At 45.1% G+C, this 18864-nt stretch overlaps 1 protein-coding gene across 2 annotated transcripts in view; it reads right to left on the bottom strand.

Moving 5' to 3' along the window:
- The window catches only part of LOC109887876 (neprilysin-like), an 85715-nt gene that overhangs the window by 32805 nt on the left and 34046 nt on the right, over positions 1-18864 (bottom strand). For both annotated transcript variants that reach the window (XM_031796908.1, XM_031796909.1), the window contains exons 5-7: positions 7111-7191; positions 6891-6986; positions 2345-2463 (exon numbers count right to left, since the gene is read on the bottom strand). In XM_031796908.1, coding sequence (XP_031652768.1) covers positions 2345-2463; positions 6891-6986; positions 7111-7191 — 296 coding nt within the window. The remainder of the gene's footprint in view (positions 1-2344; positions 2464-6890; positions 6987-7110; positions 7192-18864) is intronic.

Below are 18864 nucleotides of genomic sequence, written 5' to 3'. Positions count from 1 at the left end.
TTTATGTGTCTATCATGTGATGGTGTACAGGTGTGTTTATGTGTCTATCATGTGATGGTGTGTACAATGTGTTTATGTGTCTATCATGTGATGGTGTGTACAATGTGTTTATGTGTCTATCATGTGATGGTGTGTACAATGTGTTTATGTGTCTATCATGTGATGGTGTGTACAATGTGTTTATGTGTCTATCATGTGATGGTGTGTACAATGTGTTTACCACCCTTGTATTTCTTAACATTTTATTGTGTTACAAAGTGGGGTTAAAATGGATTGAACTGTTTTTTGTTGTTGTTGTTGTTGTTGTTGTGATCTACACAAAATAACATGTCATGTCAAATTTATTAAAAAATTAATAAAGATGAATGAAAAATCAAACGCTAATATATCTTAATTAGATAAGTATTCACACCCTCTGAGTCAACACATGCTACTAACACCATTGGCAGGGATTACAGCTGTGAATCTTCTTGGGTAAGTCTCATAAGAGCTTTGTGCAATATTTGACCATTATTATTTTGCAACATTCTTTAAGCTCTGTCAAGGTGTTGGGGATCATGGCTAGTCCGCCATCTTCAAGCCTTGCCATAGACTTTCAAGCAGATTTAAGTTAAAATATTTAAACTTGGCCACTCAGGAACATCCTCTGTTTTCTTCAAAGCAAATCCTGTGTAGATTTGGCTTTGTTATGTAGGTTATTGTCTTGCTGCAAGGTGAAGCACTTTCACATCCACCAGATAGGAGCAGTGAAATGTGTCATTTTACAGGGTCGGCCATAGTAGTACAGCACACCTGGAGCTAATTAGGGTTAAGTGCCTTGCTCAAGGGCACAGAGAGATGTCTCACTTTGTTGGCTCAGGTATTTGAACTAACAACCTTTAGGTTACTGGCCCAACACTCTAACCACTAGACTACCTGCCTCCTCTAACCACTAGGCTACCTGCCACCTCTAACCACTAGGCTACCTGCCTCCTCTAACCACTAGGCTACCTGCCTCCTCTAACCACTAGGCTACCTGCCTCCTCTAACCACTAGACTACCTGCCTCCTCTAACCACTAGACTACCTGCCTCCTCTAACCACTAGGCTACCTGCCTCCTCTAACCACTAGACTACCTGCCAACTCTAACCACTAGACTACCTGCCTCCTCTAACCACTAGGCTACCTGCCTCCTCTAACCACTAGGCTACCTGCCACCTCTAACCACTAGACTACCTGCCTCCTCTAACCACTAGGCTACCTGCCTCCTCTAACCACTAGGCTACCTGCCTCCTCTAACCACTAGACTACCTGCCTCCTCTAACCACTAGGCTACCTGCCTCCTCTAACCACTAGGCTACCTGCCTCCTCTAACCACTAGACTACCTGTCTCCTCTAACCACTAGACTACCTGCCTCCTCTAACCACTAGACTACCTGCCTCCTCTAACCACTAGACTACCTGCCTCCTCTAACCACTAGACTACCTGCCTCCTCTAACCACTAGACTACCTGCCTCCTCTAACCACTAGGCTACCTGCCACCTCTAACCACTAGACTACCTGCCTCCTCTAACCACTAGGCTACCTGCCTCCTCTAACCACTAGGCTACCTGCCACCTCTAACCACTAGGCTACCTGCCACCTCTAACCACTAGGCTACCTGCCACCTCTAACCACTAGGCTACCTGCCTCCTCTCCCAGTGTCTGGTTTAAAGCCGACTGAAGCTAGGATTTTGCCTGTTCTTAGCTCCATCCAGTTTCTTTTCATCCTGAAAAACTTTGGTCTTTGCCGATGTCAAGCATACCCATACCATGATGCAGCCACCACCAGGCTTGCAAATAGGGAGGTAGTTACTCAGTGATGTGTTGGATTTGCACCAAACATAAGGCAAAAAAAAAAGTGTACAAAGCTGTCATCAAGACAAAGTGTGGCTACTTTGAAGAACCTACAATCTAAAATATATTTTGATTTGTTTAACACCTTTTTGGTCACTACAAGATTCCATATGTGTTATTTCATAGTTTTGATGTCTTCACCGTTATTCTACAATGTAGAACATAGAACAAATGAAGGAAAACCCTTGAATGAGTAGATGTGTCCAAACGTTTGACTGGTGGTGTATATAATCACCCTCTCTTCACTTCCAATCCCACTTTGTAACACAACAAATGTGAAAAGAAAAAAAGGCCTGTACACCGTCTAGGAGGAAGTATGTCTAGTAAAGGAGCTCCGCCCCGTCTATAGTGTCTGTGCATGTGACAGTCATGTGATGGGGTGTAGGTGTGTTCAAGTGTCTGTGTATGTGACAGTCATGTGATGGGGTGTAGGTGTGTTCAAGTGTATGTGCATGTGACGCCACCTACGTGAATGATGTGTGAATTGGAGTCTTTGTCATCAGTGCCGATAAAAAAATTAACCAAGACTTGAGTTCCATATTTCTCATTTAGTCTGGCAATGGCATCCTCCAACTTCCATGTGTTCCCTAAGTAGGAGAGAGGAGAGGATTGGTTTGAGGAGAAGAGAAGAGAAGAGAAGAGAAGAGAAGAGAAGAGAAGAGAAGAGAAGAGAAGAGAAGAGAAGAGAAGAGAAGAGAAGAGAAGAGAAGAGATAATGAGGAGAGGAGAAAATTGGTTTGAGGAGAAGAGAGGATTGGTTTGAGGAGAGGAGAGGATTGGTTTGAGGAGAGGAGAGGATTGGTTTGAGGAGAGGATTGGTTTGAGGAGAGGAGAGGATTGGTTTGAGGAGAGGAGAGGATTGGTTTGAGGAGAGGAGAGGATTGGTTTGAGGAGAGGATTGGTTTGAGGAGAGGAGAGGATTGGTTTAAGGAGAGGATTGGTTTGAGGAGACGATTGGTTTGAGGAGACGATTGGTTTGAGGAGAGGAGAGGATTGGTTTGAGGAGAGGAGAGGATTGGTTTGAGGAGAGGAGAGGATTGGTTTGAGGAGAGGATTGGTTTGAGGAGACGATTGGTTTGAGGAGACGATTGGTTTGAGGAGAGGAGAGGATTGGTTTGAGGAGAGGAGATAATTTGTTTGAGGAAAGGATTGGTTTGAGGAGAGGATTGGTTTGAGGAGATGAGAGGATTGGTTTGAGGAGAGGAGAGGATTGGTTTGAGGAGAGGATTGGTTTGAGGAGAGGAGATCATTGGTTTGAGGAGAGGATTGGTTTGAGGAGAGGAGAGGATTGGTTTGAGGAGAGGAGAGGATTGGTTTGAGGAGAGGATTGGTTTGAGGAGAGGATTGGTTTGAGGAGAGGAGAGGATTGGTTTGAGGAGAGGAGAGGATTGGTTTGAGGAGAGGAGAGGATTGGTTTGAGGAGAGGATTGGTTTGAGGAGAGGAGAGGATTGGTTTGAGGAGAGGAGAGGATTGGTTTGAGGAGAGGAGAGGAGAGGATTGGTTTGAGGAGATAATTGGTTTGAGGAGAGGAGAGGATTGGTTTGAGGAGAGGAGAGGATTGGTTTGAGGAGAGGATTGGTTTGAGGAGAGGATTGGTTTGAGGAGAGGAGAGGATTGGTTTGAGGAGAGGAGAGGATTGGTTTGAGGAGAGGAGAGGATTGGTTTGAGGAGATAATTGGTTTGAGGAGAGGAGAGGATTGGTTTGAGGAGAGGAGAGGATTGGTTTGAGGAGAGGAGAGGATTGGTTTGAGGAGAGGAGAGGATTGGTTTGAGGAGAGGAGAGGATTGGTTTGAGGAGAGGTGTTACGTTCCCCAGATTATGTGTTGTAGTTTGTGTATTTGCATGTGTTTATTTCAGGAAATGGCTTCCTGAAATCCCTCAAGCAGCTGATTGGTCGACTCCAGGGCTAATTGGAGAGCTGACCCCGCCCCCTCAAGACGCAGCTGTCTCTAATTACCCATTCCTTCTGAAGCTATATAAAAGCCAGTGTTCTGTTCAGGAGGGAGGTCTTTTTGGAGGGAGATTTGCTGGGAGATTTTCTGGGAGGTCATTGCAGAGATTTTGCTAGAGAGATTTTGCTAGAGAGATTTTGCTAGAGAGATTTTGCTAGAGAGATTTTGCTAGAGAGATTTTGCCAGAGAGATTTTGCCAGAGAGATTTTGCCAGAGAGATTTTGCCAGAGAGATTTTGCCAGAGAGATTTTGCCAGAGAGATTTTGCCAGAGAGATTTTGCCAGAGAGATTTTGCTAGAGAGATTTTGCTAGAGAGATTTGCTAGAGAGATTTTGCTAGAGAGATTTTGCTAGAGAGATTTTGCTAGAGAGATTTTGCTAGAGAGATTTTGCTAGAGAGATTTTGCTAGAGAGATTTTGCTAGAGAGATTTTGCTAGAGAGATTTTGCTAGAGATTTTGGAGGTAGGGATTGCTGAGAGAGATTTGCTGGGAGGTCATTGCAGAGAGTTGGTATGTTCTGTGAGTTTGTTGCTCAGATGGAGCTTATTTGATGTCCTTTGTTTCTTAGTTTGTTTGTGAAATTGTTTAATATTCTGTTTCATTTGTTCCCAGGGGGGAAGGGGAAGGCACCTTGGGAGTGCTTAGGCAAGAGGCCCGCAGGCATACATATACCCGTAGTATATTCATTGTCTATGCACAATAGGTAAGACCTGGGCGGACCACCCCCTGTATTTTGGTTAGGGCACCAGGTGGTGCTAAATTAGGTAAGAAGTGGGTAGGCAGGTAAGATAGGAGAGGGGGCTTTGAGATGTACTTTCTTTGCTTTGGTTCCGTCCAGCCCCTTTTCCCCATATTACGTGTAAAGGAATAAAGTCCTTGTAAACGGTACCACATTCTGCCTGTTGTCATTCTTACTCGCACCTACAGTCCATACCTTTTTCGCTTCAGATAGAGTTTAGTTGTAGCAGGGTGTTGCGGTCCCTCTTCATAGAGGCGTGTGTGAGGAGAGGAGAGAATTGGTTTGAGGAGAGAATTGGTTTGAGGAGAGAATTGGTTTGAGGAGAGAATTGGTTTGAGGAGAGAATTGGTTTGAGGAGAGAATTGGTTTGAGGAGAGAATTGGTTTGAGGAGAGAATTGGTTTGAGGAGAGAATTGGTTTGAGGAGAGAATTGGTTTGAGGAGAGAATTGGTTTGAGGAGAGAATTGGTTTGAGGAGAGAATTGGTTTGAGGAGAGAATTGGTTGAGGAGAGAAATTGGTTTGAGGAGAGGAGAGAATTGGTTTGAGGAGAGGAGAGAATTGGTTTGAGGAGAGGAGAGAATTGGTTTGAGGAGAGGAGAGAATTGGTTTGAGGAGAGGAGAGAATTGGTTTGAGGAGAGGAGAGAATTGGTTTGAGGAGAGGAGAGAATTGGTTTGAGGAGAGGAGAGAATTGGTTGAGGAGAGGAGAGAATTGGTTTGAGGAGAGGAGAGGATTGGTTTGAGGAGAGGAGAGGATTGGTTTGAGGAGAGGAGAGGATTGGTTTGAGGAGAGGAGAGGATTGGTTTGAGGAGAGGAGAGGATTGGTTTGAGGAGAGGAGAGGATTGGTTTGAGGAGAGGAGAGGATTGGTTTGAGGAGAGGAGAGGATTGGTTTGAGGAGAGGAGAGGATTGGTTTGAGGAGAGGAGAGGATTGGTTGAGGAGAGGAGGATTGGTTTGAGGAGAGGATTGGTTTGAGGAAGGATGGTGGAGAGGATTGGTTTGAGGAGAGGAGAGGATTGGTTTGAGGAGAGGAGAGAATTGGTTTGAGGAGAGGAGAGAATTGGTTGAGGAGAGGAGAGGATTGGTTTGAGGAGAGGAGAGGATTGGTTTGAGGAGAGGAGAGGATTGGTTTGAGGAGAGGAGAGGATTGGTTTGAGGAGAGGAGAGGATTGGTTTGAGGAGAGGATTGGTTTGAGGAGAGGATTGGTTTGAGGAGAGGAGAGGATTGAGGAGAGGAGAGGATTGGTTTGAGGAGAGGAGAGGATTGGTTTGAGGAGAGGATTGGTTTGAGGAGAGGACAGGATAGGATAGGATTGGTTTGAGGAGAGGAGAGGATTGAGGAGAGGAGAGGATTGGTTTGAGGAGAGGAGAGGATTGGTTTGAGGAGAGGAGAGGATTGGTTTGAGGAGAGGAGAGGATTGGTTTGAGGAGAGGAGAGGATTGGTTTGAGGAGAGGACAGGATAGGATAGGATTGGTTTGAGGAGAGGAGAGGATTGAGGAGAGGATTGGTGAGAGGAGAGGATTGGTTTGAGGAGAGGATTGGTTTGAGGAAAGGAAAGGAGAGGTTTGGTTTGAGGAGAGGAGAGGTTTGGTTTGAGGAGAGGTTTGGTTTGAGGAGAGGTTTGGTTTGAGGAGAGGAGAGGTTTGGTTTGAGGAGAGGAGAGGATTGGTTTGAGGAGAGGATTGGTTTGAGGAGAGGCAAACTAAAATATGTGTAGGAAACACAGAGGTCGAAGGGCATAGTGTCGTTCACGTAAACGGTACCACATTCTGCCTGTTGTCATTCTTACTCACACCTACAGTCCATACCTTTTTCGCTTCAGATAGAGTTTAGTTGTAGCAGGGTGTTGCGGTCCCTCTTCATAGAGGCGTGCGGAGAGGATTGGTTTGAGGAGAGGATTGGTTTGAGGAGAGGATTGGTTTGAGGAGAGGATTGGTTTGAGGAGAGAATTGGTTTGAGGAGAGAATTGGTTTGAGGAGAGGAGAGAATTGGTTTGAGGAGAGGAGAGGATTGGTTTGAGGAGAGGAGAGGATTGGTTTGAGGAGAGGAGAGGATTGGTTTGAGGAGAGGAGAGGATTGGTTTGAGGAGAGGAGAGGATTGGTTTGAGGAGAGGAGAGGATTGGTTTGAGGAGAGGAGAGGATTGGTTTGAGGAGAGGAGAGGATTGGTTTGAGGAGAGGAGAGGATTGGTTTGAGGAGAGGAGAGGATTGGTTTGAGGAGAGGAGAGGATTGGTTTGAGGAGAGGATTGGTTTGAGGAGAGGCAAACTAAAATAGGTGTAGGAAACACAGAGGTCGAAGGGCATAGTGTCGTTCACCATAGACAGTCTCCCAGTGGTCTGTTGCTATTGGCCACTCAAACACATTAGGAAGTATGTCTAGTAAAGGAGCTCCGCCCCTTTTCTCAATCTGACCTTCAGAGGGGGGAAAAAACACAAAAGTGACCCAGGTTAACTCACAGCTTAAAGGTAGACAACTAATTGGACTTTACTGAATTGAAATGTAATTGACCTCAACAAAACAGACCAGCAGACTCACTCTCATTGGTGCAGGATCTGTAGAGGGTCTTGGCTTTAGTGAGGGCACTGGCCTCCCCCTTCACGCTTCTCTCTAGAACACCTACAAAAATATTAGAGAGGTTATAGATTTGCAGCACATCTGTGTTGATGTTTGCTTTTAAACTGAAAATCAAAAAGAGGTTTGGATATGAGTTGAGCTGTGAGTGTTGCGAGTAACATGGAGCATGTGAGCTGTGTTACGGAGGACAATGTCCCCCTCAGAGGGACTGTAACATGTCCCTTTAGACCAGACAGAACACAGTCAGACTCTGGGCCAAGGAGCTGTCGGTCTGCTGCTTTTCACCACATAACAAACATTGTGAAACATCACATATCTGTGGAAACAAAAAAAAACAAGCAAGGAAAAAAACAATGCTTTAAATCTGTGGTCATTACCACATACTGGTAACTGTGCTAGAGTTAAGACAGAGTCTAGAGTTAAGACAGAGTCTAGAGTTAAGACAAAGAGTCTAGAGTTAAGACAGAGAGTCTAGAGTTAAGACAGAGAGTCTAGAGTTAAGACAAAGAGTCTAGAGTTAAGACAGAGAGTCTAGAGTTAAGACAGAGAGTCTAGAGTTAAGACAGAGAGTCTAGAGTTAAGACAGAGAGTCTAGAGTTAAGACAGAGAGTCTAGAGTTAAGACAGAGAGTCTAGAGTTAAGACAAAGAGTCTAGAGTTAAGACAAAGAGTCTAGAGTTAAGACAAAGAGTCTAGAGTTAAGACAAAGAGTCTAGAGTTAAGACAAAGAGTCTAGAGTTAAGACAAAGAGTCTAGAGTTAAGACAAAGAGTCTAGAGTTAAGACAAAGAGTCTAGAGTTAAGACAAAGAGTTAAGACAAAGAGTCTAGAGTTAAGACAAAGAGTCTAGAGTTAAGACAAAGAGTCTAGAGTTAAGACAAAGAGTCTAGAGTTAAGACAAAGAGTCTAGAGTTAAGACAAAGAGTCTAGAGTTAAGACAAAGAGTTAAGACAAAGAGTCTAGAGTTAAGACAAAGAGTCTAGAGTTAAGCTAACTGCCCCTCTCCATTGTTATAGTAACAGCTCTCTGGCCCTCTCCATTCTTATAGTAACAGCTCTCTGCCCCTCTCCATTCTTATAGTAACAGCTCTCTGGCCCTCTCCATTCTTATAGTAACAGCTCTCTGGCCCTCTCCATTCTTATAGTAGCAGCTCTCTGGCCCTCTCCATTCTTATAGTAACAGCTCTCTGGCCCTCTCCATTCTTATAGTAACAGCTCTCTGGCCCTCTCCATTGTTATAGTAACATCTCTCTGCCCCCCCTCCATTCTTATAGTAACAGCTCTCTGCCCTCTCTCTCCATTCTTACAGTAACAGCTCTCTGCCCTCTTTCTTAATTCTTACAGTAACAGCTCTCTGCCCTCTCTCTCCATTCTTATAGTAACAGCTCTCTGCCCCTCTCTTCTTCATTTTTACAGTAACAGCTCTCTGCCACTCTCTCTTCATTTCTACAGTAACAGCTCTCTGCCCTCTTTCTTCATTTTCACAGTAAGAGTTCTCTGCCCTGTCTCTTAATTTTTACAGTAACAGCTCTCTGCCCTCTTTCTTCATTCTTATAGTAACAGCTCTCTGCCCCTCTCTCTCCATTCTTATAGTAACAGCTCTCTGCTCTCTTTCTTCATTCTTATAGTAACAGCTCTCTGCCCCTCCCCATTCTTATAATAACAGCTCTCTGCCCCTCTCTTCATTCTTATAGTAACAGCTCTCTGCCCCTCTCCATTCTTATAGTAACAGCTCTCTGCCCCCTCCATTCTTATAGTAACAGCTCTCTGCCCCTCTCCATTCTTATAGTAACAGCTCTCTGCCCCTCTCCATTCTTATAGTAACATCTCTCTGGCCCTCTCCATTCTTATAGTAACAGCTCTCTGCCCCTCTCCATTCTTATAGTAACAGCTCTCTGGCCCTCTCCATTGTTATAGTAACAGCTCTCTGCCCCTCTCTCTCCATTCTTATAGTAACAGCTCTCTGCCCCCCCTCCATTCTTATAGTAACAGCTCTCTGCCCCTCTCCATTCTTATAGTAACAGCTCTCTGGCCCTCTCTCTTCATTCTTATAGTAACAGCTCTCTGGCCCTCTCTCCATTCTTATAGTAACAGCTCTCTGGCCCTCTCTCTCCATTCTTATAGTAACAGCTCTCTGGCCCTCTCTCTTCATTCTTATAGTAACAGCTCTCTGGCCCTCTCTCTCCATTGTTATAGTAACAGCTCTCTGGCCCTCTCTCTCCATTGTTATAGTAACAGCTCTCTGGCCCTCTCCATTCTTATAGTAACAGCTCTCTGGCCCTCTCCATTCTTATAGTAGCAGCTCTCTGGCCCTCTCCATTCTTATAGTAACAGCTCTCTGGCCCTCTCCATTCTTATAGTAACAGCTCTCTGGCCCTCTCCATTGTTATAGTAACATCTCTCTGCCCCCCCTCCATTGTTATAGTAACATCTCTCTGCCCCCCCTCCATTCTTATAGTAACAGCTCTCTGCCCTCTCTCTCCATTCTTATAGTAACAGCTCTCTGCCCTCTCTCTCCATTCTTACAGTAACAGCTCTCTGCCCTCTTTCTTAATTCTTACAGTAACAGCTCTCTGCCCTCTCTCTCCATTCTTATAGTAACAGCTCTCTGCTCTGTTTCTTCATTCTTATAGTAACAGCTCTCTGCCCCTCTCCATTCTTATAGTAACAGCTCTCTGCTCTCTTTCTTCATTCTTATAGTAACAGCTCTCTGCCCCTCCCCATTCTTATAATAACAGCTCTCTGCCCCTCTCTCTTCATTCTTATAGTAACAGCTCTCTGGCCCTCTCTCTTCATTCTTATAGTAACAGCTCTCTGGCCCTCTCTCTTCATTCTTATAATAACAGCTCTCTGCCCCTCTCTCTTCATTCTTATAGTAACAGCTCTCTGGCCCTCTCTCTTCATTCTTATAGTAACAGCTCTCTGGCCCTCTCTCTTCATTCTTATAGTAACAGCTCTCTGGCCCTCTCTCTTCATTCTTATAGTAACAGCTCTCTGCCCCTCTCCATTCTTATAGTAACAGCTCTCTGGCCCTCTCCATTCTTATAGTAACAGCTCTCTGGCCCTCTCCATTCTTATAGTAGCAGCTCTCTGGCCCTCTCCATTGTTATAGTAACAGCTCTCTGGCCCTCTCCATTCTTATAGTAACAGCTCTCTGGCCCTCTCCATTCTTATAGTAGCAGCTCTCTGGCCCTCTCCATTCTTATAGTAGCAGCTCTCTGGCCCTCTCCATTCTTATAGTAACAGCTCTCTGCTCTCTCTGGTCATTCTTATAGTAACAGCTCTCTGCCCCTCTCCATCCTTATATTGTAACAGCTCTCTGCCCCTCTCCATCCTTATATTGTAACAGCTCTCTGCCCCCTCCATTCTTATAGTAACAGCTCTCTACCCCTCTCCATTCTTATAGTAACAGCTCTCTGCCCCTCTCCATTCTTATAGTAACAGCTCTCTGCCCCCTCCATTCTTACAGTAACAGCTCTCTACCCCTCTCCATTCTTATAGTAACAGCTCTCTGCCCCCTCCATTCTTATAGTAACAGCTCTCTGCCCCCTCCATTCTTACAGTAACAGCTCTCTACCCCTCTCCATTCTTATAGTAACAGCTCTCTGCCCCCTCCATTCTTATAGTAACAGCTCTCTGCCCCCTCCATTCTTATAGTAACAGCTCTCTGCCCCCTCCATTCTTATAGTAACAGCTCTCTGCCCCCTCCATTCTTATAGTAACAGCTCTCTGCCCCCTCCATTCTTATAGTAACAGTTCTCTACCCCTCTTCATTCTTACAGTAACAGCTCTCTGCCCCCTCCATTCTTATAGTAACAGCTCTCTACCCCTCTCCATTCTTATAGTAACAGCTCTCTGCCCTCTCTCTCCATTCTTATAGTAACAGCTCTCTGCCCTCTCTCTCCATTCTTATAGTAACAGCTCTCTGCCCCTCTCCATTCTTATAGTAACAACTCTCTGGCCCTCTCTCTCCATTCTTATAGTAACAGCTCTCTACCCCTCTTCATTCTTATAGTAACAGCTCTCTGCCCCTCTCCATTCTTATAGTAACAGCTCTCTGCCCCTTCTCCATTCTTATAGTAACAGCTCTCTACCCCTCTTCATTCTTATAGTAACAGCTCTCTACCCTCTTTCTTCATTTCTACAGTAACAGCTCTCTGCCCTCTTCTTTCTTACAATAACAGCTCTCAGCCCTCTCTCTCTTCATTCTTATAGTAACAGCTATCTGCTCTCGCTCTCTTCATTCTAACAGTAACAGCCCTCTGCCCTCTTTCTCTCCATTCTTATAGTAACAGCTCTCTACCCCTCTTCATTCTTATAGTAACAGCTCTCTACCCTCTTTCTTCATTTCTACAGTAACAGCTCTCTGCCCTCTCTCTTATTTCTTACAGTAACAGCCCTCTGCCATCTCACCTCTCATTCTTCCTCTTTCCCCTCTACCTCAAATCCTCTCGTCATCCCCTGGTTTGGTTAGGGCAGAACCCCTGCAGTCTCATTACCTAGTGGGCACACTTTTTATGTGCTCATGCAATGTTTATGAAGCGCTGGGTTAGGAAACCTTCATAGGGCGCTTCCTGCCAAAGGGAGCAGATCACGTGTGTGATTGGATTAACAACTGGATGTGGGGGAGAGGGGGGGGGGGATTCTGTTTGGATTAAAGACCACCTGATGTTCGTGTGGCAAACACCCCTTTAAATACAAGTTCACCTATTTTGGAAGCTTCCAGGGCTTCCTTTTACTTTTTGCACGTTTTACACTTTTTGGGGGGGAAATGACAGCGGAGGAGATATTTTGATGTCTTTATCAACCCTGCGGTTCTGTCACTCGTACGGTGCTGTGGTTAAACTCCTGAGACCCAGAACACACACACACACACACACACACAGACACACACTTAAATAATGTGACCTTATCTGGGCCCCAACCTCAGGGCCCATCATGATAAAAAAAGGAACTACACAGGAAGTATGTCTCCCCAGAGCCAATCCCTCTGTGTATATGTATTCAACACAGAACACTGCAGAGCCCTCGGGCCTCAAATCCACCACATGGACTCAACTAGGGTACATACAACTGGAAACAGCTGCATTGTTGCTGAAGAGCTGAATATGGAGCACAGATCTAGTGCTGTCTGACCCTCTGTGATGTCATAAGATTTCTGACTTAGACATTCTTTCAAACCCTCTGTGATGTCATAAGATGCCTGATGCCTCGTTCAAATCTCCGACTTCAGTGCTTTCAAAACAACTGGGAACTCTGGGGGGGAAAAGGACTGGGATTTTTGATTTATTTCAACGGTCATCCAACTCGGGAACTCTGGCCTCTTTCTAGAGTATTTTTCCTGAGGTCCCAGTTGTTTTGAATTTGGCACATTCTGTCACACCCTCTATGACCTATATAGCATGTATGACTGACAGACATTCTGTAATGTAACATTTTGTAATGTCATGCGATGCCTGACAGACAAGTATCTATTTCCACAGTAAAACGAGTCCTATATCGACACTGGGGAATGTGACGAAAGAAATAAAAGCTGAAATAAATAATTCTCTCTACTATTATTCTGACCTTTCACAATCTGAAAATAAAGTGATGAGCAGAACTGACCTAAGACATGGGATTTTTACTAGGATTAAATGTCAGGAATTGTGAAAAACTTCTGACTTCAATTGTATATATATATATATATCATTTGTATATGTCCACTGTAAACATGAATCACGGCAAGTTGGTTCCTGTTTCAGTCATGTCTTTGGTCACGTTCACGTGGGTCAAACTAAACAAACAATGATTGGTTGACGATAGAACCTCCCACTATGTAGAAAATGGCTGCAGGGTGAACTTGTTATTGGGAAAATGCATAAACTTGCAGTCGACTGCAGACAAAAGTGATCCGCTCAAACTCACCCACTGTCTGACCTTTTGTGATGTCACTGACAGACATGGGGCTTGTTCGACATTGCAGCTGAGAGTGCAAGCGACTGACAACTGACTCACAAATCACCTTGCATCATAAATAACTACTCATTATTATTTGTAGATCAGTCAGTCACCATTTGCCCACAATGCATCATGGATTTGATGCTGTTGAACACAGCCACTGCCTGATCATCTGTCACGCCACTGCTGTCTGATTGACAGACTCCGCTGAGCCTTTGTGATATGATGTCACAGCTGTCTGTCTGTAGATACTGGGAACTCTGAAAAATACGAGGTCAAATCATGACGTCAGTGATCTTCAGGTCGGAAAGTCAGAGTTCTAGAAAGGGGCTAAAATTCAGAGTTGGAATTTTGAGTTGGATGTAGAATTCCGAGTTTTCCAGCCATTGTGTCTCAATATAATGTTCCATCAGTAGTGAGTAGATCTGTTTCTCATAAAGCTAGTCACAGTAGTCATAGAGGGCAGCGTCACGCAGGGTTTAGACCTTCTCACAGAGACCACAACCATATGTCAACTCCCCCCCATTTCCTTACATCTCTCTCCATAAACAAGGTATAATTAAAAAGCTCACAGTCAATTGGGCAAATGATTGCCCAGTATGCCATAGCTGAAACAAAGCAGAGATGGAAAACTATCCCTGTGGTTAAGTGTCCAGAGCAGTGCCTTATTAAACCCGTCACATACTTTCCATTCAAAACAGTTTGTGCATTTACTACCGGTCAAGGTTTTAGAACGCCTACTCATTCAAGGGTTTTTTCTTTATTTTGACTATTTTCTACATCGTAGAATAATAGTGAAGACATCAAAACTATGAAATAACACATATGGAATCATGTAGTAACCAAAAAACTGTTAAACAAACGAAAATATATGTTATATTTGAGATTCTTCAAATAGCCACCCTTTGCCTTCATGACAGCTTTGCACACTCTTGGCATTCTCTCAACCAGCTTCATGAGGGAGTCCCCTGGAATGCATTTCAATTAACAGCTGTGCCTTCTTAAAAGTTAATTTGTGGAATTTCTTTCCTCCTTAATGCGTTTGAGCAAAATCAGTTGTGTTAGGGGTGGTATACAGAAGATAGCCTTATTTGGTAAAAGACCAAGTCCATTTTATGGAAAGAACAGCTCAAATAATGACTTCATCATTACTTTAAGACATGAAGGTCAGTCAATTCAGAACATTTAGGCCCTGCTAATAGTAGGCCCTGCTAATACCTGATGTGAACTGTCTAGGTGTGGCCAACGCCCTGCTAATAGCTGATGTGAACTGTCCAGGTGTGGCCAACACCCTGCTAATACCTGATGTGAACTGTCTAGGTGTGGCCAACACCCTGCTAATACCTGATGTGAACTGTCCAGGTGTGGCCAACACCCTGCTAATACCTGATGTGAACTGTCCAGGTGTGGCCAACACCCTGCTAATACCTGATGTGAACTGTCTAGGTGTGGCCAACACCCTGCTAATACCTGATGTGAACTGTCTAGGTGTGGCCAACACCCTGCTAATAGCTGATGTGAACTGTCTAGGTGTGGCCAACACCCTGCTAATACCTGATGTGAACTGTCTAGGTCTGGCCAACACCCTGCTAATTTTTTTATTTTTTTTATTTTTTATTTCACCTTTATTTAACCAGGTAGGCTAGTTGAGAACACCTTTATTTAACCAGGTAGGCTAGTTGAGAACACCTTTATTTAACCAGGTAGGCTAGTTGAGAACACCTTTATTTAACCAGGTAGGCTAGTTGAGAACACCTTTATTTAACCAGGTAGGCTAGTTGAGAACACCTTTATTTAACCAGGTAGGCTAGTTGAGAACAAGTTCTCATTTGCAACTGCGACCTGGCCAAGATAAAGCATAGCAGTGTGAGCAGACAACAAAGAGTTACACATGGAGTAAACATTTAACAAGTCAATAACACAGTAGAAAACAAAGGGGGGGTCTATATACAATGTGTGCAAAAGGCATGAGGAGGTAGGCAAATAATTACAATTTTGCAGATTAACACTGGAGTGATAAATGATCAGATGGTCATGTACAGGTAGAGATATTGGTGTGCAGAAGAGCAGAAAAGTAAATAAATAAAAACAGTATGGGGATGAGGTAGGTGAAAAGGGTGGGCTATTTACCAATAGACTATGTACAGCTGCAGCGATCGGTTAGCTGCTCAGATAGCTGATGTTTGAAGTTGGTGAGGGAGATAAAAGTCTCCAACTTCAGCGATTTTTGCAATTCGTTCCAGTCACAGGCAGCAGAGTACTGGAACGAAAGGCGGCCAAATGAGGTGTTGGCTTTAGGGATGATCAGTGAGATACACCTGCTGGAGCGCGTGCTACGGATGGGTGTTGCCATCGTGACCAGTGAGCTGAGATAAGGCGGAGCTTTACCTAGCATAGACTTGTAGATGACCTGGAGCCAGTGGGTCTGGCGACGAATATGTAGCGAGGGCCAGCCGACTAGAGCATACAAGTCGCAGTGGTGGGTGGTATAAGGTGCTTTAGTGACAAAACGGATGGCACTGTGATAGACTGCATCCAGTTTGCTGAGTAGAGTGTTGGAAGCCATTTTGTAGATGACATCGCCGAAGTCGAGGATCGGTAGGATAGTCAGTTTTACTAGGGTAAGCTTGGCGGCGTGAGTGAAGGAGGCTTTGTTGCGGAATAGAAAGCCGACTCTTGATTTGATTTTCGATTGGAGATGTTTGATATGAGTCTGGAAGGAGAGTTTGCAGTCTAGCCAGACACCTAGGTACTTATAGACGTCCACATATTCTAGGTCGGAACCATCCAGGGTGGTGATGCTAGTCGGGCATGCAGGTGCGGCAGCGACCGGTTGAAAAGCATGCATTTGGTTTTACTAGCGTTTAAGAGCAGTTGGAGGCCACGGAAGGAGTGTTGTATGGCATTGAAGCTTGTTTGGAGGTTAGATAGCACAGTGTCCAAAGACGGGCCGAAAGTATATAGAATGGTGTCGTCTGCGTAGAGGTGGATCAGGGAATCGCCCGCAGCAAGAGCAACATCATTGATATACACAGAGAAAAGAGTCGGCCCGAGAATTGAACCCTGTGGCACCCCCATAGAGACTGCCAGAGGACCGGACAGCATGCCCTCCGATTTGACACACTGAACTCTGTCTGCAAAGTAATTGGTGAACCAGGCAAGGCAGTCATCCGAAAAACCGAGGCTACTGAGTCTGCCGATAAGAATATGGTGATTGACAGAGTCGAAAGCCTTGGCAAGGTCGATGAAGACGGCGTACTGTCTTTTATCGATGGCGGTTATGATATCGTTTAGTACCTTGAGTGTGGCTGAGGTGCACCCATGACCGGCTCGGAAACCAGATGGCACAGCGGAGAAGGTACGGTGGGATTCGAGATGGTCAGTGACCTGTTTGTTGACTTGGCTTTCGAAGACCTTAGATAGGCAGGGCAGGATGGATATAGGTCTGTAACAGTTTGGGTCCAGGGTGTCTCCCCCTTTGAAGAGGGGGATGACTGCGGCAGCTTTCCAATCCTTGGGGATCTCAGACGAGATGAAAGAGAGGTTGAACAGGCTGGTAATAGGGGTTGCGACAATGGTGGCAGATAGTTTCAGAAATAGAGGGTCCAGATTGTTCACCTGATGTGAACTGTCCAGGTGTGGCCAACGCCCTGCTAATATCTGATGTGAACTGTCCAGGTGTGGCCAACGCCCTGTGGTTTAATACCTGATGTGAACTGTCCAGGTGTGGCCAACACCCTGCTAATACCTGATGTGAACTGTCCAGGTGTGGCCAACGCCCTGTGGTTTAATACCTGATGTGAACTGTCCAGGTGTGGCCAACGCCCTGCTAATACCTGATGTGAACTGTCCAGGTGTGGCCAACACCCTGCTACTACCTGATGTGAACTGTCCAGGTGTGGCCAACACCCTGCTAATACCTGATGTGAACTGTCCAGGTGTGGCCAACGCCCTGCTAATACCTGATGTGAACTGTCCAGGTGTGGCCAACACCCTGCTAATACCTGATGTGAACTGTCCAGGTGTGGCCAACGCCCTGTGGTTAAATACCTGATGTGAACTGTCCAGGTTTGGCCAATGCCCTGTGGTTTAATACCTGATGTGAACTGTCCAGGTGTGGCCAACGCCCTGCTAATACCTGATGTGAACTGTCCAGGTGTGGCCAACACCCTGCTAATACCTGATGTGAACTGTCCAGGTCTGGCCAACGCCCTGCTAATACCTGATGTGAACTGTCCAGGTCTGGCCAACGCAGCGCCCTGCAGGCTGCTGTTAACATATAAGGTATATGTTGACCAGGGTTGGCATGTTTAACCAGGCAGGACACTTGAGGGGTCAAAGGTTACACTCATGCTCTGTGTTAGGAGTGGTAACCCTGTGGTATATGAGACCTACACTAGACTAACCCAAAGTCGTAGCATGTTAGCTTTTCCTGTAGACTTTTATGAATTGCTAGTTAGCTAGTTAGCTAGTTAGCTATGCTCCAGAAACTATGTTCAACTTCGTTCAAATGGCACACGGGGGCATAGAAACGGTATCCTTTAGTTAATCTGGACTCTTGGTAAGTAGAAAAAGGTTTCCATTGCCAAAAAAACTCTGTCTTAACTAACTTATGGTTCGGATTGGGTGAACCTGGATCCGTGCCTATAAACAGATTCTACCTGGATAAATATTCTGTGTCCTAAATCATGTTTCAACTTTCTCCAACTTAGATTTTCTTACCAGCCAGCAATATGCATAACTCTACCTCTACACAGTTGACCACACACATTCACCTTTGACCCTGAAGGCTAGAAGAGACACACACCATTTGTACACACACACACACACACATGCCACTGTTCCAGATGGAGGATATGAGGCAAGGAGAACAAATCAGAACCATGGAGGCTGACTGACTGGATACTCCAGGAATATAGAGCCTGACTGACTGGATACTCCAGGAATATAGAGCCTGACTGACTGGATACTCCAGGAATATAGAGCCTGACTGACTGGATACTCCAGGAACATAGAGCCTGACTGACTGGATAGTGCAGTCTTAACCTTGACTGGTATTGGCAGGAACATTGTCTACCCATCTGTTACCAGGGTGGGCTTTTCTCCTGACAGCATTGTTCTAGTGATAATGACATCTGATAGAGAAAGTGGAGACTGATAGAAATACAGCAATGAAAGACAGAAACCGGAGAATCAAACACTCAGACACCTTTTAAAACCAGGCTTCGGCTGTGGACAATCATGCCTATTCAATCAGACAAATTAGGACCCCCCGCCCCAAGAATACTCTACTGATAATTATAGTACGAAGAGGAGGAGGAGAAGAGACTATAACAGACAAGAGAGGAGGAGAAGAGGTGGAGGAGAAGAGACTATAACAGAGGAGAGAGGAGGAGAAGAGGTGGAGGAGAAGAGGTGGAGGAGGAGAAGAGACTACAACAGAGGAGAGAGGAGGAGAAGAGGTGGAGGAGAAGAGACTATAACAGAGGAGAGAGGAGGAGAAGAGGTGGAGGAGAAGAGGTGGAGGAGGAGAAGAGACTACAACAGAGGAGAGAGGAGGAGAAGAGACTATAACAGATGAGACGAGAGGAGAAGAGACTATAACAGAGGAGAGAGGAGGAGAAGAGGTGGAGGAGAAGAGACTATAACAGAGGAGAGAGGAGGAGAAGAGGTGGAGGAGAAGAGGTGGAGGAGGAGAAGAGACTACAACAGAGGAGAGAGGAGGAGAAGAGACTATAACAGATGAGACGAGAGGAGAAGAGGTGGAGGAGAAGAGAC

This window comes from Oncorhynchus kisutch, linkage group LG18 (genome assembly GCF_002021735.2).
Source record: "Oncorhynchus kisutch isolate 150728-3 linkage group LG18, Okis_V2, whole genome shotgun sequence".
Classification (NCBI taxonomy): Eukaryota; Metazoa; Chordata; class Actinopteri; order Salmoniformes; family Salmonidae; genus Oncorhynchus; species Oncorhynchus kisutch.
This window is presented reverse-complemented; position numbering and strand designations above follow the sequence as displayed.